We start from the raw sequence: 23,829 nt of genomic DNA, 5'->3' as shown, positions 1-23,829 counted from the left end.
TATGCAAATAGCTTCTGAAACTACTTTAATAACACTGTTTTTATATTATCCCAGAAGGTCGTTTTGGTTCACAGAAGTTGTTTTTTCGCAGTCCAGGGCATTTAAATTAGTTCTCATTTATGTTGCATTGCAATATCAACTTTGTTACAACAATTCTTAATAAAAATAGAAACAAATGAAAAACATTTTGACATATAATAATTGTATGGATCTATAAAAGTAATGTGGATAGCATAACTAAGATTATCTGCTCCTAGAAGAACATGGATGGCCTAAGCTTTTCTGAAACTTCTTCTGAGACTCATGTGAGATTACAACGATATGTTTTTCTCAGTAGAAGACATTTGTTTGCTCTCCTTCGAGTTTCTGAGCTTCTTTCAGGCTTTTTGTGTATCGTTTTCCTAGGTAATGCATATTTTACTCTTTAATTCGATGTAGTTGTTTTCAGTATTAAAATCAGAGATGTGTAAAAGACTCCAGCCAAATTCTAATCTCAATTTTAATGACTTTGACTTGATAAATTCAAGCTTACGCTGTGAAAGGCCTTGCATTGCAGTGATTTTAGTGATTGCAGCGTGGGTAAGGTGTGTTGTTAAATAAACACTTCTGTCGGCTGCAGCATGTTTATGGTTGCCAAGCATCAAATCAGCTTGCTGTGTTATATAGAATATACACTTGTGTGCATATTTTGTATGCTTTTGAATGTGGCTCATCCAATCAGAATTTGTTGTTGTAACTATCCGTTTTATAAACATGGATACTCTGTTACAGTCACTGGTGACTTTTGACTTTTAACAGATCATTTCTTCATAGCCTAAGCTAATAAATAGCTGTGATTTGTTAGGAAAGCATCAAATCTATGAAAACAGTGGAGGTAAATTTAGAAGATTTCCTTTCAAGAAGTATCAGAGTTTTTATAATGACAGTGAACAACCAGGAAGTTGAGCATCTGTTTTGAGTATCTGTTTGACCAAGCTAGCCACAGCGTCTCTGTTACTCTTGCTTTGAGTTGATGCTTGAGTCAGACGCTCTCAAGAAGTGTAGGTACTGTCTGTGCAGGCTGGCTGGTGCAATCATTGCTGTCCTACCGGTAAATGTTAAAATTTTGAATATAATATGTGTTGGCATATGGTACGAATATGCTGTCTCCAGCACCTACACTGTATGACTTAAACCAGGCGTAAACTCCGCACACAAAGTTGCATGAAGTTTAATTTTGGCAATACAGTCACATTGGCATTTAGTTGACATTACTGCTACATGTCTAATTAATGTGCGCCATCTGTGCCTCTTATATTACAGCTTTAGCATATAGCTCTGCTGTTAATTATTGGCTCGGTGTACAACGTTTCAGGTGATCTAATCACTAGTGGTCAGTCAAGACCTGGTATTAACATGCATCTCAAAAACAGCTCCTCTGTCCAGCTGGATTCATTGCGGGATGGCATGATTTTTATCAGTTGCAACGTCAATGCATATTGATGTCAAACATACAAAACAAAATGTATTTGCACAAGCTTTTCCACTTTTTATTGATGAACAGTTTTAAAACCTAATTTATACATTGTTGACACTCTTCGAGGTTGTTTTTTTTTATTTATGCTCGTTTAAACCTATCAGAAGACAATCAGTTTAGAAAAACAATAAATTAACAGCGAAACCATTGCAATTCGTCTTCTTAGAAATCTACTAAAACACTAAGTTAAGGTCTTATGGAAATTACTGAATTATAAACGAATGTCTAATGCTTTCCGGCAACTCCTAAACATTTAATATTATTCACAGTTTTTCTGTAGCATTTTTGGATATGTATGAATATTTTATTATTTTACAGATGAACGTTAAATAATCCATGGATATTTGTACAGAAATGACTCGAATCATCTTAATATTGGCATTTATGCTTGAAGCGAAATGTTCTGTGTCGTGAAAATGGCAGTAAAAATAATTTAATGCAACATTAAGATATAAAGTTGCATTAGCAGAATTTACATTTCTAAATCTGCGTTATCAAGTAGTGTGTTCTTTTTCCTTAGATCTGAGAAAGTTACATAAAAAATGATGCATAATTCTGAAGTCTTCAAGACTGGCTGTCATGCTTTATGTGTGTTTATTGAAATCCGTGGAAATTATCTAAACATAATAAAGTGTGCTAAACTGAGCTAAGAGAGATCAGTATCTTAGCAAGTGCAGAACTCTGTTAGTACTCGGCTAATGTGGTTATTTACTCGATACACACTTCTTACTTCTAAATCAGGATGTAGAGATGATGATAATGTTTAACTGTGTTTAAAGTTTTGCTTTGTTAATGTTTGATTAGGAATCAATGAAATTCCCTAGCAATTTCCTATGAAATCCAACAGGAGTGCTTGTAAAGATGGTGTGAGGTGTAGCGTTGTATAGAAAGATATTCACTGTGCAGTTTGCATGATGTGCCGTATATATTCCTATGCAATCTCTTCCAGCTTGTTTTTTTTTAGACTGGCGAACACCCACCTAATCATGCTAATTGTCTTGCAATCATTGGCTGCGCTTCGAAACGTCAGGGGAAAACGAGGTCAAAGTTGAACATCACCGCAATATGCTGTTGGTCTGTGGGGTTCAATGCATTTGAGCATGAAATCAGTATTTAAATATGCCTTAATGTGTATTCATCTGAGTGGTAAATTTTAATTAGTCAACATTTAGGAGGCTTGAAGAGTTCACTTGATGAAAATGTATTAACAGTACAGTATTTTAAACATTTTTATGAAACATTTTTCTGTGTGCCTGTCTGTTTTAGCACTTTTGAGACCATAGTAATTAGTACAAAGAATCAGTTGTGACATTTATGAGTTGTGAATAAATCCCAGCAAGTGTTGTGATCATGCACCAGTTAGATTGAACATAAATCAATGTCAGCATCACTCAAACTCCTTCTGTCTCTCATGCTTCCCCCTCGATCACTATTGCTGCATCACTAAATAAATGTCAGCGTTAGACTTGGTGTGTTGTAGCAAGTCTTTCCCGCTTTCAAGAAATGTACAGTATTTTTCACCTTTATGTGGAAAACCACCCGAGGACTCTTCTGTGAAGCTGTCGGATTGTCAGCCGGATCAGGGAGGCTTTTGGTCTGCTGTCAGGCGCAGAGGATCTAGACTCGGTGCTGGGATTTCTTGAAGTGAAGAACGATTGTGTGTCAGTAGTAAGAACAGCAATGAAGCGGTTAACGTGGATAGGATTGTCTGTTCAGTGGGGTTCATGTGTTTGTTGCTTACACAGTGTGGCCACCTTTTGGAAGCAGTTTCACACCCAGGCTCTCTTCTGGTAGTTTCATGTCACTCTCATGCAAATATTCTGATTTGAATTTGAATTTTGGTGGTGTCAAAATCAAACTAGCCCAATTTAGTTTTTCATTCACGCACTGCGAGACCAGTGATTCAAAGGGCACTTCCTAAGCGCCCTGAGAGCTTCATTGTCAGGCCTTTCTGAAGAACCAGCAGGGATTCACACCAGCTTAAACTCAGTGATTTGAAATCACTGCAGGTTTATAAAGTGATTAACAAGGCAAAGGAGGCTTTACAATTGAGATTGATATTTTCTGCCTGTTGTTATTAATCTTGAAGAAAAACAACCATTGTTCCAATCACTGTGTGCGTGAAATATGATACGCACTCAAAATATACAATGCACACTACCATTGAATTAATTCATATTTCTCGTGGTCCTTTGGCCTAAATACTTATATAAATTTATTTACGAAATGAAGAACAACTATTTTATTATTGTGCACTACCATTCAATGTTTGAGGTCAGTCTCAACTGTTTTCAACATTGGTAATATTAAGAAATGTTTCTTGAACGGCAGATCAGCTTATCGAATCATGTGACAGTGAAGACTGGAGTAATAATGCTAAAAAAATCAGTTTTGCATCACAGGTATTAAATTACATTTTAAAATATATTAAAAAAGAAAATACTTATTTTGGATTGCAATAATATTTCACATTTTTAATATATTTTTGATGAATTAAATGCAGCCTCGGTGAGCTTATGAGACTTCTTTCAAAAACATACAATTTTACTAACCCCAAACTGTTGAATGGTAGTGTAACATCTCAATGCTTTCTCTGTTTCTTATTTCCCTCCCTGTTCTAGCCAGTACTCCTTTAGATAATCTTTAAAACTTTGTATTTTTATCACTTCTCATGTTCTTAGGATGAATCGCTTTGTTGTATTCATATTGAACAAAAATGCTAAAATAATAAATGTAAATGCAGAGGTTGACTAGTCGATTAATCAGACTTTTTTTTGCCTTCATTTGAGGCAAGTTTATAGTGCTGTGATTATACGTAGCTGTTAGTTTACGCTGTAAAACTCTTGTTTTTTAAAGACATGAGCACACATGTTGTAGATGACATGTCGGGTTAAAAATAGTCCAACTTTTCTTAAGACCCCTGCCTTCTGTTTTTCTCTGTCTAGGTGTTTTGAACACATCTTTTTGTTTTCACTGAATAGACGCTGTCCTACGCATCTGTCTGTGATCATCCAAGTATGCAATTCATTTTCAGTTTTTTGTCTGAAACCATGAGCAAAACGATACAGACTTTATATAGGGAGGTTTACAGTTGCATGGAGTAGTTCACAAACCAAAACATTGAATTCTTTCATTATTATGCTTTTCGTTATTGCAGTTAGCAAGACCGCATCGTGCATTTGATGGAAAGGTGGATGCATGCTAGCTCGAGCGATGTGTGTGCATGTTTTATAAAGCACGTTTGAGCAAGGTGTGTTCGGGTTTAGAGCTGGCATTGACTGAACTGCAGCTGTCGCGTTTGGGAGTTGGGAGTTGGTATTGATTCATAGGGAATTTGATTGCAACGCGTGTATGTGTGTGCGCTCGCGGTTGGCAGATTTGCCTGGCAAGCATGCATACTGCAGCACGTCACGGGAATAGTCTGCAGTGTTTGCGCATGCTTATGCGAGAGAATGTATGCACGCTTCCATGCACTCGTACGTACGCGTGCGACGCATAGAGAAAGCATTCGACAAAAAGGTCAGCGTAAGGGCAAAAGTGAAAAGAGTAGTTGCAGGAAGTTGTGTTTTACTCTTCCTGTCTTTATTCAGTGAAGCTAAGTACAAAAAGTTGTGTTTTTACCCATACAGATATCACTAATGTTACCTTCAAGAACAATGAGGTCGGTGCTTTTGTAGTCCCCAGAAAGGAAAGGGTTACCACGGAGACTGCGTGTTTACGTTCCCGCTTCCCACAGCTTGGTCCCGAGCCTGTTGCCATGACGACGGCCCTGATTCCAGCCCGCTTGCTTTGGAAAGCATGTGATTCATTGACATTATCCCCATACCTGCCTGCAGTCGCATGCTCTGTCGGGGAGCGCGTGTGTATGTGTGTGTGTGTGTCTGCACATGCGCGCACTGTTCCACATGTGTACTGCAACACTAGGCGCAGTTAAAAATAAACGTGCTTTGCGGAATAAGAGGTGCAAAGCTAAATGTGTACCAGAAACACAGTGAATTCTGTTTACTTCATACATGTGTTTTCTTTTAGAAGGAGGAAATGTTCTTTAATGTCTCATTGCTTGTCTCAGTAGAGTGAAGAGATTTTTCCATAGCTTATTTATGATTGGGCACACGTAAATAGGGTTTCGGATGAAGTGGGAGTGAACGAGGATTGAATACATTATAACGCTCATTCACTTTGTGCCATAAAATTGCCTGTATTACATGCATTGCCCTGCTTAGGGCATTTAAAAACTTGAGTGCTCTTTAAAAGAGCTGTAAGTGGATTTAAAAGTGAGGAGTATGAAAAAGAAGACAGTTAATTTTGCATTGACACTGTCTTTGGCCTTGAAAGTTGACAAGGATATCTTTTTTTTTTTTTTTTAACCAATTTTAAATTCAGTTCGGGGTCTTACTTACCCACATGTCATCCAAGATGTTCATGTGTTTCTTTCTTTCTTCAGTCAAATAGAAATTAAGGTTTTTAAGGAAAACATTCCAGGACATTCCAGTTTTCTCCATATAGTGGACTTCAGTGGGAGCCAATGGGTTGAAGGTCCAAATTGCAGTTTTAATGCAGCTTCAAAGGGCTCTACCGAGGAATAAGGGTCTTATCTAGCGAAACGATTGGTCATTTTCTAAAAAAAAATGTATGTATATTTTAACCACAAATTCTCATCTTGCACTAGCTTGACCTCACACATTACGTAGTGACTTTGGAAAGATCATGCGTAATGTAGGTGGGGCAGTACTGACCACGTGTTTACTAACTGAACAGGCAAGGAAAGCCCTTTACAAAAAAAGTAGGGCTCTATGAAACTGTTTTATTTGTTTGAAAAATTCTTTTTATTTTTTTTCCAAATTCCATTTGTTCCGTTTAAATTTTTCTGGACTTTTTTTTTTTTTTTTTTTTTTTTTTTTTAATTGTTAAATTACATTTTATTACTCAAAAAGTAATCTAATTAATTATGAAACTTATACAATTTTATATAAATATCTTAAAAGTTGAACAAAAATTACTTGTTTAGGGCCCTTTGAAATGTTTTTTTAAATTTTTTTCTCACCTTCTGTTTTATTGTTACCGAATTCTGTTTAGGCAAGTCTAATTATTTGAATGCCTAAAACAACTTAATTGATTAATTTTTTTTTTTGCACTATTTTTACAATATTTACATTTTTCTGGTTATCAAATGAAGGCATAAAATATTAATTGAATTAATCTTTTAATCAAATGAAAATTAAACTTTATTTTTTGGCAAACAGTTACACAATGAAAGTTTTAAAATAAAGTTTAAAATAAAGTTTTTACAAAATTTTAATCATCATAGTAGTACTACTATTATGTACATTCTACTAAACAATAGTAATATATGTCTTCAAGTTAAACTGAACTTTTATTTTGACGGGTTGCTGTGATACCTTTAAATTTCTGTGTGTATATGATATGACGATAGTTTCCCTCAAAAGAAATGGTAAAATGCTCATGAAGAAACTTCAGAGCAGTTCTGGAATGTTGTTCCTGTATTTATGTCCTCATTTGGCGAGACGGCAGACACTGAAATCACCATAAGCGTCACGCACACTTCAGTCTGTGTGTAGTAAACGAAACCGCATGTCTGTGCCATTCACACACACACACATGAAGACAAGCAGAACATGAATAATGCAATCTTTTTGCTTAATATTTAGAGATACTATTCCATATTGCGATTTGATTTAAGTGTAATGACCTACTTTTGAATAATTCTAAATTTTGACAAATTCTGTGACATTCCGGGTTATACAGTAAATTCTGTTTTTATTCAACCCACTGACCCATTGAAGTCCACTGTATAGAGGAAAATCCTGGAATGTTTTCCTCAAAAACCTTAATTTCTTTTCGACTGAAGAAAGAAAGACATGAACATCTTTAAAGTCATGGGGTTGAATAAATGATCCAGAATTTTTTATTCTGGAAGTGAGCTAATCCCTTAACTAGTCACATCTGTCTGTTTTAAACAACACGAATGGTGTTTAATTAGAGGAATCATTTTAATCAAACTGTTTTGTTTTTCCAGATGTCTGCCGCTCATGTACTAAAGCACACTCCATCCGCTGCTGCCTCGAATGCCTCTGACCAAAACGCACAAACTACATTTCCCATCGGCCACTTGGGCAAAGAACAGTTACGGATCATCGGAGGGCCGCCCAATCACTGCATGGCTCACCCAAAGCACTCTGGGTTACGGGAGGCGGGGTCTGCGGCCAGCAGTCACAGTCTCCGCCCTTTATCAATCAACAGCGAGGAGGACGATGGAGGGGGCGGGACCAGGGTGAAGAAGAAACGAAGGAAAAAAGACAAGAAGGAGTCAGAGTGGCACAAAGGTGAAGAGAGCAATGCTAAACCAAAGAGAAGGGAGCAAAAGGAAGGGAAAGAGCTTCTTCCCAGAAAGTCAAAAGCGGTGAAGGAACAAAAGGTGCATAAGAAGAGGGAGACGAAAGCCCAAAAAGAGGTCAAAAAAGTCAAGAAAGGTCAAGATGTGAAAGCGAAAACACAGGCCAAGAACACTGCAACACATCCACCCTCCAAACGAGGGAGGAAGCCAAAGTGAGTTTTCCTTTAAGTGTACTAACGCTGAAAGACGTCCGTTATGCTCACCGAGGCTGTGTTTATTTGATTAAAAATACAGTAAAAAACGTAATATATATTTACAATTTAAAATAACTGCTTTCTTTTAATATCTTTTAAAATATAATTTATTCCTGTGATGCAAAGCTGAATTTTCAGCATCATTGCTCCAGTCTTCAGTGTCACATGATTCTTCAGAAATCATTCTAATATACTGATTTGCTTCTCAAGAAATATTTCTTACTATTATCAATGTTTTGATCAATTTAATGATCAACTGAATGCATCCTTGCTGAATAATTACTGTATGTGCTTTATGGCAAGACCATAATGACTGGCATATTTAGTACACTTGGAACCTAAGAGAGCAAAAATAATTTTATTCGCCGACTAACAAATGACAACTGACAAAACAGTCTCATTTCTGTAAATTGCATCCTTTGCATGTGACAATTTTGCATGTATTGTCTCAGCCCTGTGCTAAGCTCAATCACAGACCTTTTCATATGTTGATTGGGTGAAATGGGATACAGGGATTGTGGGCGTTACAAGGTGAATGTAAGTACTCATGGGTTTCCAATTTGAAACCAAGATCAGAAATGAAACCTGCATCCTTGTAAAGGGCTTTTTGACCTTTTTTCTAACATATTTGTAGATATAAATACACATTTTATACATGCATTAATAAGATACTCAAATGCATAATCTTCTCCAGGGTTGTATTAAACAGTTCATTGCCACAATGACAGCACTTAAAAATGGCCTTATGAGCACAAAGTTTATTCCAGTCATCTTTGATTAAATACATTCCCTTTTTAAACTTCCTTATCCACTTTGTTCCCTCTCACTGCTTGTTTTTCCAAGTTTTGAAATGCAATTTTATTTAAGTGCTGCACTCCAGCAGAGCTGTTGTGCTACTTGTCTGCTTATAAACCAAAAAACGTCTGCACAGCAGATGTCAGTATTTTGTACCATTATATTGCCTGATATTTGTCAGTCAAACAAGTCCTTGGGTGATTTGCGCTAAGATTTGTCAACCTGTGCAAAACTGGAGGTAAGATGGATTTTAAGAGTGTTTTGTCATTGTGTTATGCAGAGAGCAGGGTGCCATGCCTCCAGAGAAGAAGAAGAAGGGAAAGAGGAAAAGTGATGCTGTACTTGAGATGGTGGAGAGCGATGACACGACCTCTCTCAGCACGCTCGCCACCGGCGAGGAAAGCATCGACCCTATGGATAACACTGTGAGTTCTCCTAAACCAATCAACATCTGGCATATGGGTTTCTCCTGAGCAGAATGATTATGGAAATCTCATGCTCAAAGTTCTGACAGATTTAATAGAACTTTCCTAAAAGTATTTTCCTGGTTTTATACAAATGACAGGCATGTTATCAATTACCAAAAACTAGGGATTTTTTTGGTTGATATTGTATATATAATTTAATGTTTTTTTTTCCTGCTATTTTTACATTTAGTTTAACTTTGCACTCAATTAATGTTTAATAACTTGAAATTGTTAAACGTAACTTTAAAAACTCTTAAAGTAAATGTTTTAGTCATTCAAAAACGCCTACATTTATTTCAGCATTTAAGATAATAAAATATATATTTATTTATTCTTATATACTACCAGTCAAAAGTTTATGAACAGTAAGATTTTTCTTTTTTTTTTTTAAAGAAGTCTCTTCTGCTCACCAAGCCTGCATTTATTTGAAAGTACAGCAAAAACAGTACAATTTGAAAATATTTTTGCTGTTTGAAATAACCGTTTTCTATTAAACTATATTTCAAATTGTAATTTATTCCTGTGATTTCAATGCTGAATTTTAAGTATCATTACTCCAGTCTCATGATCCTTCAGAAATCATTCTAATATTCTGATTTGCTGCTCAAAAAACATTTTTTATTACTATTGTGTTAAAAGCAGTGTTTCTGTAGAAATTTTTCATGTTTCTTGGATGAATAGACAGTTCAGAAGAACAGCATTTAAAATGCTGATCTTTGAATCTTTCTATTCATCAAAGAATCCTGAAAAAAAATGTGTTTAAATTTAAATATTGATATTAATAATAAAAAATTTAAAAAGTGTATTGAACAGCAAATCAGCATATTAGAACGATTTCTAAAGAATGGAAGTAATGATGCTGAAAATTTAGTTTTGATCACAAAAATAAATTACGTTTTAAAATATATTCAAATAGAAAGCAGTTATTTTAAATAGTAAAAGTATTTCACAGTATTACTGCTTTTGCTGTATTTTGGTAATTTAATTTAGTTTGTAAAATATAAAAAATTCACAATTTTTTAAAAAGTGTATCCAAAAAACAAACTAAATTTGTTTGATTTTGTTTTGTTTTTTTCCCCTTACTTTTTTTTTTTTTTTTTTGCATTGTTTTCATAAACACATTTTCTCATCCTGAGTATTACCACATTGAATGCATTTTTTTATTTTATTTATTTATTTATTTTTGTAAATATTTTTTGGTAATTATTTTGTTAATAAATGTAATGTTTAAATACATGACTTTCTTTCCTTCTCTGTCTATGCAGAAGAGGCGATCAGGGCGTCAAGTGAAGCGACGGAAGTATAACGAAGATCTTGATTTCAAGGTCGTGGATGACGACGGGGAGACCATCGCCGTGTTGGGCACGGGCCGGATTGCCGCCATGTCTTCCTCTACCCTCGCCTGGCAGGCTGAGGTAACCGTGGCAACATCTGCCGTTATGCCACACCACAGACCTGCCCTACTTCTGGAGGGGCGGAGCAAACACACACTGGAATAATTCCCACCTTCTTTCTCCCCAGGAACCCCCTGAGGATGAGGCTAATATCATTGAGAAAATACTCGCAGTACGAACGGTCAAGAAAGAGGTAACTGGGTCGGATTACATGTTACATTTATAAATAATAGATTACTTATTTGCATCAAGGTGCAAGTTATATAATTAAAAAGCAACAGTGTTTCTTATGTGGCCATGAATTCTATAGAGTGTGTATTAAGAATAGTGGTCGATCAGTATGTGGTGTTCAATTATTGATTCTTAAACCCTAAATATTTGAATAAATTCTTTATTTATGCCATGATACAAAAAGATCAGAATGCTGAGTGCATATACTACACTTTACACTGTGGTGCAAGAAACATCTGCCTAAAAAGGAAAATCATTTTCACGTAGACATCCCCTGACGAACCACCAGAAGACATGGAGGAGTTTTACGTCAAGTACAGAAATTTGTAAGTGTACTCATGCGACTCAAACTGCTGTTACCTTTTTGTGCTCACAAACTCTCAAACACTCAGCTTGTCAAACTGTCAGAGCAAACACATAACTCACATTTATTGTGTAATGCATTACGTAAAATCATTTATGCATTAAATTATCCATCTGCTAGAGTGGTAATACACCCTGCCTCATGGAATAATTTGCTGAATCAACAATGGTGTGATTTACACTAATATCTTTTTCTGGTGTAATTCTGGAAATTGTGCTACTGCAAATAGGAACAATTTACTGGATCACATTTAACCTTATTGCTTAATTGCTTAAAGACTATTGCTTAAATCAATGATTATTTTTCTTTTATATTGTTTTCATGATAATTAAGCATATTTCCCCCAAAACCTTGGATTCTTTTATTATATATATATATATATATATATATATATATACTTTTGTGTATATGAACTGCAATGTGTGTGTGTGTGTGTGTGTGTGTGTGTATATATATATATATATATATATATATACAATACCGCTCAAAAGTTTGGGATCAGTAACTCTTGTAATGTTTTTTTAAAGTTTCTTATGCTCATCAAGACTGCATTTATTTGATTAAAAACACAGAAAAAACTATAATACTGCAAAATGTTATTACAATATAAAATAGTGTTTTTTAATATACTTTAAAATATAATTTATTCCTGTGATGCAAAGCTGAATTTTCATCAGCTGTTACTCCAGTTGTAAATGTCACATGAGCCTTCAGAAATCATTCTAATATGCTGATTTATTATTACAATTATCAGTGATGGAAACTGTTGCGCTACCAAATATTTTTTTGGAACCTGTGATTCTTTTTTTCAGAATTCTTTGATGAATAACAAGGTAAAAAGAACAGTGTTTATTCAAAATATAAATCTTTTCTAAACATGTAAATCTATGCAATCACTTTTTATTAATTGAACACATCCTTGGTGAATAAAAGTATTAATTTCTATCAAAAAAAGCAAGAATAAAAATTTGCCGACCACAAAGACTGGAGTAACAGCTGATGAAAATTCAGCCTTTTTTTTATATATATATATATTTTTGATCAAATAGATGCAGTCTTAATGAGCATAATAGACTTCTTTAAAAAAAACATTACAAGTCTTACTGATCCCAAACTTTTAAGCGATATATATATCAGTAGTAGTATAAATATATCTGTTTACATTACAGTAGTAAGGGCGTCATGTGCGTCATTTTCATGTCGGTAATACTTCCGTACATAAAATTGATGCTAATGATTCTAAAAAGCAGAATACAGTTTCTTATTTCTGTCTTTTGATTTTGAATTGAATGTGACTTAGACATGTTCTTGACAAGTTTAGTATTAAAGGAGAAAGAAAGATATACTGTAAACAAATTACTATTTTAAATCAAACACATGGATGCTAGTTGAAAGGTAAAGCACACAGTGTTGTTATTGCACATTGTCAGCTATGAAATGATTTTCTCATTGGCAGCTCCTATCTGCACTGTAAATGGGCGACCTTGGAGGAACTGGAGAAGGACCCACGCATTCACCAAAAAATCAAGCGCTTCAGAAACAAGCAGGCGCAAATGAAGCACATTTTCACAGAGGTGCGTCTGCCAAAACGTGATGCAGTTTGGTTGTGGTTCATTTAAAGTTATAACCAGGAAATGCATGAGGATGTAAAAGCTAAGATGCATGTGGAAAATTCAAAAATTTTGGATTTTCTTTTCAACCTGCTTTTGTGCATGTGTATTATTTGCCTAAATCTGCTTGAGGTGATGTTGTGTTTTTCCTCAGCCGGATGAAGACCTGTTTAATCCAGATTATATTGAGGTCGATCGGGTTTTAGAGATTGCTATCACCACAGATACAGAAACGGGAGAGGTGAGGTGCTCTTCAAATTACCTCTTTAAAACAAAGCTGTTATATGTATTTGCGGTGCCAGTCTTTTGATGTGTGGTTTGTTTGCATGTTAACAGGAAGTTACACACTACCTGGTGAAATGGTGCTCTTTGTCATATGAAGAGAGCACTTGGGAGCTTCAGGAAGATGTTGACCCTGTGAAAATCAGGGAGTTTGAAGACCTCAAGCAAATTCCAGAAATCAAGCATGTGGTAAGTTTTAAATGCAAATGACTGTTTTATCATACAGTCCAAAACATTTTTATTCTGTTTTGCTTTTTAGCATATATCTCACACTAGCAAAAGAAGTGGCACTTCTCTTTATCTTCTTACAGGAAAGGCCTCTCCCCGAACAGTGGCAAAAACTGGAGAAGTCCAGAGAATACAGGAATGGGAACCAGCTGCGAGAATACCAGTTAGAGGGAATGAATTGGCTCCTTTTCAACTGGTACAACAGGTGAAACAAGCTTTTAATATCAGCACTTCTAAAGTCTATCCTATTTTAAAATGTAAGGTCACTACTTAAATGTAAACTAAGGCTAATAATTATTACAGTGACAAAATGTATGTTTTATTTAATGGATTTAATGGTTTATTTAAATTGATTTGTAAAATAAATCAGCTAAATTAATAATGATTCATCTGTTTGTTTTACTGAGTAATTCATCTTACCTTCAGTTTGATGAATTTCAACATGTTAATTTAGTGTGATCTAATTATAAAAATAAATAAATAAATAAAAGCAATTTTCTCATGTTTTTTCAGTGGTTTAGTCTGACAGTTTCTTTTAATCATCTTTTATGATTAATTTTTTTTTTTCTCTGCACACATTATATTATACTTTAAATTGTATCATTTTAAATATATTTTAATAAAATAATATTAATAAATATATCATATTGCAATGTAATTACATAATTATGTTAATTATAGTATTATTTAATATATCAATTATAATTAATTTAATTAATTACTTCATGTAATTTAATTAACAAAGCAAATGTTATAATAATAATAAGACATTTAATTAATCCCATAGTATGTTCCTTAATAAAATGCCTGGTAATTATGTAAAAAACAAATATGGATAGTGATAATGATCACAATTTCATACAACAGAAAGGTGCCCAAAAATGCAAGATGACATAATTAAACCTCTTAACACATGAACGTGTTTCTCTTGATGTAGGAAGAACTGTATTCTGGCTGATGAGATGGGACTGGGAAAGACCATCCAATCCATCACATTCCTCTATGAGATTTTCCTTATGGGTCTGAGGGGACCTTTCCTTATCATCGCCCCGCTGTCCACCATCACCAACTGGGAGAGAGAGTTCCGCACATGGACTGAAATGAACGTCATCGTCTATCACGGCAGCCAGATCAGTCGACAGATGATCCTGCAATATGAGATGTACCATCGAGATGAACAGGTGGGTCAATGAGAGGGATTTTTATTTTGGTTGACAGAAGCACAGTGTAATTAGATTAACCTACGAAGCCAAAGCACAGTTTACACCTTTTTTTTTTCTTTTTTTTTCTTTTTTTTACTGTAATTGCTATCTGTGTGTGTCTAGATTTTAAAAAAATCTTCATAAAATAGATTTTTCTGGTTTAAAAATATAATTAGATGAGTCATATAATCATTAAACCCATCACTATACAGTCTTACTAATAGCATATCATTACTTTTTAAGGTTTTAATACTTTTATACAGCAAGGATGCATTAAATTGATTAAAAGTGAAGACATTTATATTTCAAATAAATGCTTTTCTTTTGAACTATCCATAAAAGAATCCTAAAAAAAACATTCCACAAAAATATTACACAACTGTTTTCAACATTGATAATATGAAATGTTTGCTAAGCAGTAAATCATCATATTAGAATGATTTCTGAAGGATCATGTGACATTGAAACCTGGAATAATGATGCAGCTTTGCATCACAAGAATAAATTACATTTTCAAATAAAGTATTTTCAAATAGAAAACAGAAATTGTAATAATACTTAATGATATTACTGTTTTTACATTGAGTACAAGAAGCTTTTTTCAGAAACATTAAAAAGTCTTTAAACAGTAGTGTAAAAAAAATCTGTGATTTACTATGTGGCACATTTTACCTCACATAAATATGTAGGGCGTTCATATCATTTTGGTGGGTTTTTTTTGCCCAAACTCTGGTTAGTGTGTAACCTTACTTTACACCTATTTTACCACAGTGCAGTGGTGTTGTAGGCACAACTTATATTTGAAGAGTTCATTTGCAAAAACAGATAACTCAAAAATCATGTTTTTTCATTCCAATTAAACTGCAGTTGGGTTTTTTTGATTAAGTAAAAATAACTAAAAAATACAGCTAATACAATAAAACACAATAAAAACATGATTTTTGAACATTTAAAAAAAACCTGAATTATCTGTTTTTGCAAATAAACTCTACATTTGTTATTACGGTGTATACAATCAGTCTTTCTCTTGCTCCTTCAGGGAAACATCGTGTCTGGTCAGTTTAAGTTTCATGGCATCATCACTACATTTGAAATGATAATGGCTGACTGTCCAGAGCTGAAGAAGCTTAACTGGCGCTGTGTGGTGATCGACGAGGCCCATCGCCTGAAAAATCGCAACTGTAAACTGCTGGAGGGACTCAAACTCATGAACCTGGTAATTTTTGTTGCTCATATAACATATGCAGACGTTTTTGTCATGGGATGTATGTGTCATGTGTCATTTATAATATCAGCTGCTCTACAACTGATTCAAAGAGCTCAGGTCTAAATGCAGAAAAGGAGAAGTGAAGCCATCTGCGAGCTAAACTACAGCGCTATCTCTTATGCACACATCTCATTTATCTGCCGAGTTCTGCTTCGCTGCATTTACATACGCACGTCCTCTCTGGGCACCGAATGAGTAATCTCATCTCTTTCACTTTACATATTACTGCAGCTATGGACAGCGTTTGCAAACCGAGTCACAGCTGACGCAGTGCTGTTTAATTCAAGAAAATAATTTCTCACAGTCTACCGATTATATATAGTGGGCTAAAAAGTATTTGCACACTTAAGCCAATTTGCAATAGTGAATGACATTCAGAAAGTGTCTAAATAGTGTGTTTGCACTATATTTAAAATTGTAAATAAATGCCATTTAGCTGAATGTTTTGTATCTAAGTTAGATTTCAGTGTCCAAGTACTTGTTTTGGTCCACAGTACAGAAATGAATCCTCTTGTTGTAGTCTAAATGGGTGAGACTATGTTCATGTTCCTTCATCTTCATCCAGAGAGAGCTGGAATAGATATCTTAAAAGTGTACATACATTTTAGTGAATCACCAGGCTGAACTTAATGTTTCTGTGTGTCTTCTTTCTCAAGGAACATAAAGTTCTTCTCACAGGAACCCCTTTGCAGAACTCGGTCGAGGAACTCTTCAGTCTGCTTAACTTTCTCGAACCCTCACAGTTTCCTTCTGAGACTACTTTCCTGGAGGAGTTTGGAGACCTGAAGACGGAAGAACAGGTGAGAGCTAACCCTCAAATGCTTGATAGGAAGCTTGTTATCTTTCCTTATGGACTAGATAAACATCTACACACCTTTACCTTCAATTATCTGCACTATCTAGAGGGTAGTAGGTAATATCCGTGCTAAAATCCTAAGTGGCCAAGGCAGATAAACTCAAATTAGCCAAATAAAGTGGTGCAGTGTTGGAGTATTTCTGCAGGCCAACCCACAAGTCAGCATCCCCCTGGTTCCCTTGACAAAACGCCAGTTGAATTTTTACATTTGCTTTTGGATTTTTGCAGAAAATACACTAGCAGTCAAAAGTTTTTGGACAGTACGAAGTCTCTTCTGCTCACCAAGTCTAAATTTGCATATTTGATCCAAAGTACATCAAAAACTACAAAATTGGTAAATATTTTTACTATTTAAAATAACTGTTTTCTATTTGAATATATTTTAAAATGTAATTTATTCCAGTGATCAAAGCTGAATTTTTAGCATTATTATAGATTATAGAAATTAATACGTTTATTTAGCAAGGATGCTTTAAATTGATCAAAAGTGATAATAAAGACATTTATAATGTTACAAAAGATTTCTATTTCAGATGTATGCTGTTCTTCTTTGTTTATCAGAAAAAACCTGAAAAAATTACTCCGCTGTTTTCAGCATAATAATAATAATAATAAATGTTTTTTGAGCAGCAAATCAGAATATTAGAATGATTTCTATGTGATTGGAGTAATGATGCTAAAAATTCAGCTTTGAAATCAGGAATAAGTTACATTTTAAAATATTTTCAAGTAGAAAACCGTTACTTTAAATAGTAAAAATGTTTCAGTATTTTACTGATTTTGCTGTACTATGGATAAAATAAAGGCAGGCTTGGTGAGCAGAAGAGACTTCATTAAAAAAACATTTAAAAAAAATTTACTGTTCAAAAACTTTTGACTGCTAGTGTAAGCTTGGTGACCAACAAAGATGTACAATTCTTTCAATATAATTTTCACAAATAAACAACCTTATGAATTTTGAAACCTAAATATAATTGAAGGAAGTAAAAAGCTCACATTAGGCTACAAATTGGGCATTTAACCAAAAACCTAAAAAAAATATATAATAATTAAAAAAAAATAAAAAACTGAGTTTGGGTAGACAGAAGTGGAAATGCTAATTACTTCCAGGTTTTGGGACTCAGTATTAGGCAATATGGCCTGAATATTGTTGACTGATTATGTGCCCTGTTTTAACCCCTGAAATATCATCATACCCACAGGTAAAGAAACTGCAAGCCATTCTGAAGCCCATGATGTTGAGGAGATTGAAGGATGATGTGGAGAAGAATCTGGCCCCTAAAGAGGAGACAATCATTGAGGTGGAGCTCACTAACATTCAGAAGAAATACTACCGTGCAATTCTGGAGAAAAACTTTGCCTTCCTTGCCAAGGGAGCAAACCAGCACAACATGCCCAACCTCATTAACACAATGATGGAGCTTCGCAAGTGCTGCAATCACCCATACCTCATTACAGGTGACATCTGCCGTTTAGATCAAGTGTGAATATGAAAAATTTTGGTTGCAGTTCTCTACATCTCAGTAGCCACATTGACATAGTCTCACATCTTCCTTTTGTCAGGTGCTGAAGAAAAGATCCTTGAGAGCTTCAAGAAAACCTACAGTTCTGAGGCTGCAGATTTTCAGCTGCAGGCAATGATTCAGGCTGCTGGTAAACTAGTGCTTATTGACAAGTTGCTGCCCAAACTGCTGGCCGGAGGACATAAAGTGCTGGTGTTTTCCCAGATGGTCCGGTGCCTGGATATACTGGAGGACTACCTCATTCAGAGGAGGTGAGACAGCTGCTTATCATACAGTGCTATTAGTCATAATTCAGCTGTTTTTTAAACTGTAGGTGAATGAGGAAATAGACTCAGAATATCAACATGAAATCAAACCTGGTTTACTTCACTTGTTGCTAAATATGATATTTAGGCAAAATAAGAAAAAATGTACACATCATCATCCTGTGTAAAAGTTTACACCCCTGACTCTTAATGCATCATTTTTCCTTCTGGAGCATCAGTGAGTGTTTGAACCTTCTGTAATAGTTGCATATGAGTCCCTCAGTTGTCCTCAGTGTGAAAAGATGGATCTCAGAATCATACAGTCATTGTTGGAAAGGGTTCAAATACACAAAAATGCTGAAAAACTAAAGAATTTGTGCCACCTGAAGGATTAAAAAAAAATAAAAACAGAGCTGTGGATCATTCTGATGACAACACAGTGTTAAGAATCAAGCATATATAAACTTTTGAATGGGCTCATTTTTATAAATTCAACTATTATTTTCTCTTGTGGACTATATGTAAACATCTTTTATGTGAAATATCTTATTCAGATCAGTACTAAATAAAAAAACAGCATCCATTTTGCAAAATTAACAGTAAAGACAATTTTAGAAAAGATTTCCATTTCAAATATATTTTTAACTTTCTATTTATCAAAGAAATCCTGAAACAATGATCACTGTTCACACAAAAAAATTAAGCAATGCTGTTTTCAACATTGATAATAATAATAAATGTTTCTTGAGCAGCAAATCAGCATATTAGAATATTTTTTAATGGATCATGTGACGCTGAAGACTGGAGTAATGATGCTGAAAATTCAGCTTTGGCAACTCAGGAATAAATTACATTTTAAAATGAATAAAGTAGAAAATTTTCACGCATAAATAACATTGATGTGAAAAGCAAATGTCTTCTTATCTGAAATCTGTATAATACATGTAGGTATACGTACGAGCGCATTGATGGGAGAGTTCGAGGGAATCTACGACAGGCTGCCATCGATCGCTTCAGTAAGGTGGACTCTGACCGCTTCGTGTTCCTCCTCTGTACACGAGCAGGAGGTCTGGGCATCAACCTCACCGCCGCCGACACCTGCATTATATTCGACTCAGACTGGAACCCGCAGAACGACTTGCAGGTGAACACGTAGATCTTTTATGTGTGGTATCACCGACTCTTTCTCCCTTTAGCAATTTCCATCCCAAATATAAAAACACTTTTGAGCAGCTCAGGCCTTTCCAAAAAACACAAATATTATGTTTGTTATAAACATGCTTTGAATTCCACAGGCTCAAGCGCGCTGCCACCGGATCGGTCAAAGCAAAGCGGTGAAAGTATATCGCCTTATTACACGAAACTCATACGAGAGGGAGATGTTTGACAAGGCCAGTTTGAAACTGGGATTGGACAAGGCTGTTCTGCAGGACATCAACCGCAAAGGCAGTCTCAACGGGGTGAGTGACACAACATTTAACTGAATGAGAAAATGCATCAGCCAAATGTGAAATAGCATATCCTTATGGCATATAACTTGGTCTTAAAGGGATAGTTAACTCAAAAATGCAAGCTCTGTCATCATTTATTCAACTACATGTTGTTTTAACCCTGTGGAACATTATTGACTAATTACTGTTTCTTCCTCTTTCAGGTTCAGCAGCTGTCTAAGATGGAGGTGGAAGATCTTCTCAGGAAGGGAGCGTACGGGGCGCTTATGGACGAGGAAGATGAGGGCTCAAAATTTTGTGAGGAGGATATTGATCAGATCCTGCAGCGACGCACACAGACCATCACAATTCAGTCTGAGGGGAAGGGATCAACTTTTGCCAAGGTATGCAACTCAGTATACACTACTGTTAAAGTTTGGCATCCGTAATTTTTTTTTTTTATGTTTTTGAAAGTGATAGATATTTTCCAAGATTGTTTAATGCATAAAAAGTTTAAAATGGAAAACTTAAAATAATTATCAAAAGCAAATGACTGACACCAACCTTTTGTGGTAATATGAGGTTTGTAAAAATGTTTTCTGAGACCTGGAGTGGATCAAATCCAATTGCCAGTGTTTGTTTCTCTGTTCATGTTCTTGTATTCACCGCTTTAGGTCAAAAATATGGTGAATGAGTGGGAATAGTCATGTGAATGAACAAGATGGCTTTAACGTGATCTCTATTTTGAAAAAGTGCTCATAATGCTTTATTTTTACCAATTCCAGGCTAGCTTTGTGTCTTCAGGGAACCGTACAGACATCTCTCTGGACGATCCAAACTTTTGGCAGAAGTGGGCCAAAATTGCTGAACTGGAAATTGACTCCAAGGCAGAAAAGGTAAAAATTATAATGGCTTAAAAGCCAAAGCTTTGCATATATGAGCTCACTGTGACTCAGGTGATGTAGTGCAAGAGAATCAGCTCATAGACTAGAGAGAGAATGGGGTCATTTGAATATCTGCGGAATCAAAACAGATGGGTTGCATTAATGTGTGATCATTCTAGGCGGTTTGCATATTGGTGGCATTTAAGAAGTAAAATATTGAGTCTGCCACACTTTCTGACTCATATCTTTGTCTCTGCCAGGAGAGTCTGGTGATCGACACCCCTCGCGTACGGAAGCAGACGCGTCACTACAACTCTTTTGAGGACGATGAACTGATGGAGTTCTCCGAACTGGACAGCGACTCAGAGGAACGACCCTGTCGCACAAGACGTCTCAGCGATCGCAACAGACGCTACCTCCGAGCGGAGTGCTTCAGAGTGGAGAAGAACCTTCTCATTTTCGGGTCAGTGCTTCATTTGCTTTCGGCTGCCGACTCATTTCTTCTGGGTCACCTTCTGTTGCCCTACAACCGGCTGTTAATAAAGTATCTGTGTCCAAACAAGGGAGCACAAACTAAAGGAAATAATCTAAGACCATTTTTTGCAGATCAAGCAGATGGTATAAATATTAGAACCATAAATTAGACCATATGCAGGTTGCACATCTCAGAAATGTTTGCTGTGTGTACAGGTGGGGTCGCTGGAAGGATATTCTCAATCATGGGCGTTTTAAATGGCACCTGACGGAGAGAGACATGGAGGTGCTGTGCAGAGCTCTTCTGGTCTACTGTGTTCGCCATTATAAGGGCGACGACAAAATTAAGAGCTTCATCTGGGATCTGATCACACCCACTAAAGACGGACACAATCAAGCACTACAAAACCACTCAGGTTGTTAATGATTTGGTTCACACCATCAGTTATTTTTTTTAATAAGTTAATTAATTCTTTTTGAGATGATTTTATTCAGGACTAATTGTCATTTAAATAAAAAAAAATAGAATGAATCCATTAGCCATTGACACTAATATTGCATCATGCATACCATGCAGGTTTAAAGAATTTGCTACATTTTCAAATTTAAAAAATGGAAAGAATGTAATTAAATGTAATTAATTAATTGATCACTAAATAATCAGTTTATTTTGAATATTTGAATATTACATTTAAATTTGATTTTAAGTTTAATTTGTTTGCCACTAATTCAATTAATAATTAAGCTGATGATCAGTTTAATTTAGTTTAAATTTATTGTTAAATTTATTGTAAATTATAAAGTTTATTACTTATTTTATCTACTTTTGTAAGTGTTTAAATTTACCAATCGTTATTTATAACAGTTAATAAGAATTTTTTCTTTAAATGTCCATATATATCAGTAAATACGTGCACAATTTTTTTTTTCTTGCTTAAACTTTGAACAGGTTACATCAGAATGCTTTCACTGCTTGAATAAACTGTAAAAGCTTTTGTGCTGAGATTGATTGGCAGTCAATATATGACCCTGGACCACAAAACTAGTCATAATGGTCAATTTTTTTGAAATTGAGATTTATACATCACAAATCTCAAATAAATAAGCTTTACATTAATGTATGGTTTGTTAGGACAGGACAGTATTTGGCTGAGGTACAACTATTTGAAAATCTAGAATCTTAGGGTGCAAAAAAATCTAAATATTGAGAAAATCGGCTTTAAAATTGTCCAAATGGTCAGCGCCGAAGGCCTTGTGGTTAGTGCGCCATCATATACAGCGCAACTGCGCTCACGGCGACCCGAGTTAAATTCCCGTCTCAAAGTCCTATGTCGGTCCCGCTCCCCTCTCTCTACCCAATGCTAATACAATACCCAAAAAGACGTTTTGATATATTTACGGTAGAAAATTTACTAAATATCTTCAGTGAGCATGATCTTTACTTAATATCGTAATGAATTTTGGCATAAAAGAAACATTTTGACCCATATAGTGTATTTTTGGCTATTGCTACAAATACATCCGTGGTACTTAAGACTGTTTTTTTGGTCCAGGATTACATTTATTTAAACAATAAAATGATTCAGTACAATCCATTGAATGTCAGTTAACCATAAGCATCCATAGTTTTTAGTTATTTGTGAGTTTAAATAGAATGCAATGGCTGTTCTTTGTACAACTGAAAAAACTTAATGAAAAACTTGTGTTTTACCCATCCAGGTCTGTCTGCTCCTGTCCCGCGGGGTCGTAAAGGCAAGAAGCTGAAGAACCAGTTGAGTCCACCTGAGCTGAAGAATGCAGACTGGCTGGCCCACTGTAACCCAGAGGTTGTGCTTCAAGATGACAGCTACAAGAAACACCTCAAACAGCACTGCAACAAGTAAGACTTGTGTATATTGCGCAACATGAACAAGCATTTGCAAAGTGTAGCAAAAGTAAATTTTGCACTTTGATTATACTACATAAATAGCAAGTACTTTAATCAGTGTGCATAATTAAAATGTTCATACATCCTACCAGTCATAAAACTAGATTTGTTGCTATTTCAGTTAAATAGTATGCGGTCAAAGTAGTGTAATTTTTATATATATATTCTCATTATGTGTTTTAAAAGTGTGATCATCATGCATGTCATAAACAGGGTGTTACTGAGGGTTCGGATGCTGTACTATCTGAAGGTCGAAGTGCTGGGGGAGGCTGCTAATCAGTCTCTTGAAGGGATCCCAGCCAGGTATCACATGGACCACAATCTATCTTAACCTCATGCATACTCCATGAATTCTGTATCAAACTGTTGTCATTGTAGAGTGGCTTAATATGTAAGGATTTCTGTGTTTTCAACAGTAAACTGGAGGTAACACTCCCTGATATCGACTATATTGAGATCCCTACTATATGGTGGGATGCTGAAGCGGATAAATCGCTGCTTATTGGAGTTCACAAACATGGTGAG

General features: G+C 35.3%; 1 protein-coding gene across 3 annotated transcripts in view; it reads left to right on the top strand.

Moving 5' to 3' along the window:
- The window catches only part of chd6 (chromodomain helicase DNA binding protein 6), a 65,413-nt gene that overhangs the window by 26,229 nt on the left and 15,355 nt on the right, over positions 1-23,829 (top strand). For all 3 annotated transcript variants that reach the window (XM_051111588.1, XM_051111587.1, XM_051111586.1), the window contains exons 3-25: positions 7,554-8,083; positions 9,201-9,345; positions 10,653-10,802; positions 10,909-10,974; positions 11,280-11,338; positions 12,833-12,950; positions 13,141-13,227; positions 13,323-13,457; positions 13,580-13,701; positions 14,434-14,677; positions 15,738-15,914; positions 16,622-16,765; positions 18,024-18,279; positions 18,385-18,595; positions 19,538-19,733; positions 19,885-20,049; positions 20,244-20,423; positions 20,805-20,915; positions 21,164-21,366; positions 21,594-21,793; positions 23,097-23,256; positions 23,518-23,607; positions 23,721-23,824. In XM_051111588.1, coding sequence (XP_050967545.1) covers positions 7,554-8,083; positions 9,201-9,345; positions 10,653-10,802; positions 10,909-10,974; positions 11,280-11,338; positions 12,833-12,950; positions 13,141-13,227; positions 13,323-13,457; positions 13,580-13,701; positions 14,434-14,677; positions 15,738-15,914; positions 16,622-16,765; positions 18,024-18,279; positions 18,385-18,595; positions 19,538-19,733; positions 19,885-20,049; positions 20,244-20,423; positions 20,805-20,915; positions 21,164-21,366; positions 21,594-21,793; positions 23,097-23,256; positions 23,518-23,607; positions 23,721-23,824 — 3,853 coding nt within the window. The remainder of the gene's footprint in view (positions 1-7,553; positions 8,084-9,200; positions 9,346-10,652; positions 10,803-10,908; positions 10,975-11,279; positions 11,339-12,832; positions 12,951-13,140; positions 13,228-13,322; positions 13,458-13,579; positions 13,702-14,433; positions 14,678-15,737; positions 15,915-16,621; positions 16,766-18,023; positions 18,280-18,384; positions 18,596-19,537; positions 19,734-19,884; positions 20,050-20,243; positions 20,424-20,804; positions 20,916-21,163; positions 21,367-21,593; positions 21,794-23,096; positions 23,257-23,517; positions 23,608-23,720; positions 23,825-23,829) is intronic.

This window comes from Labeo rohita, chromosome 6, assembly GCF_022985175.1.
Source record: "Labeo rohita strain BAU-BD-2019 chromosome 6, IGBB_LRoh.1.0, whole genome shotgun sequence".
Taxonomy (NCBI): Eukaryota; Metazoa; Chordata; class Actinopteri; order Cypriniformes; family Cyprinidae; genus Labeo; species Labeo rohita.
Note: the sequence above shows the minus strand (reverse complement) of the source record. Positions and strands in the feature narration are given on the sequence as shown.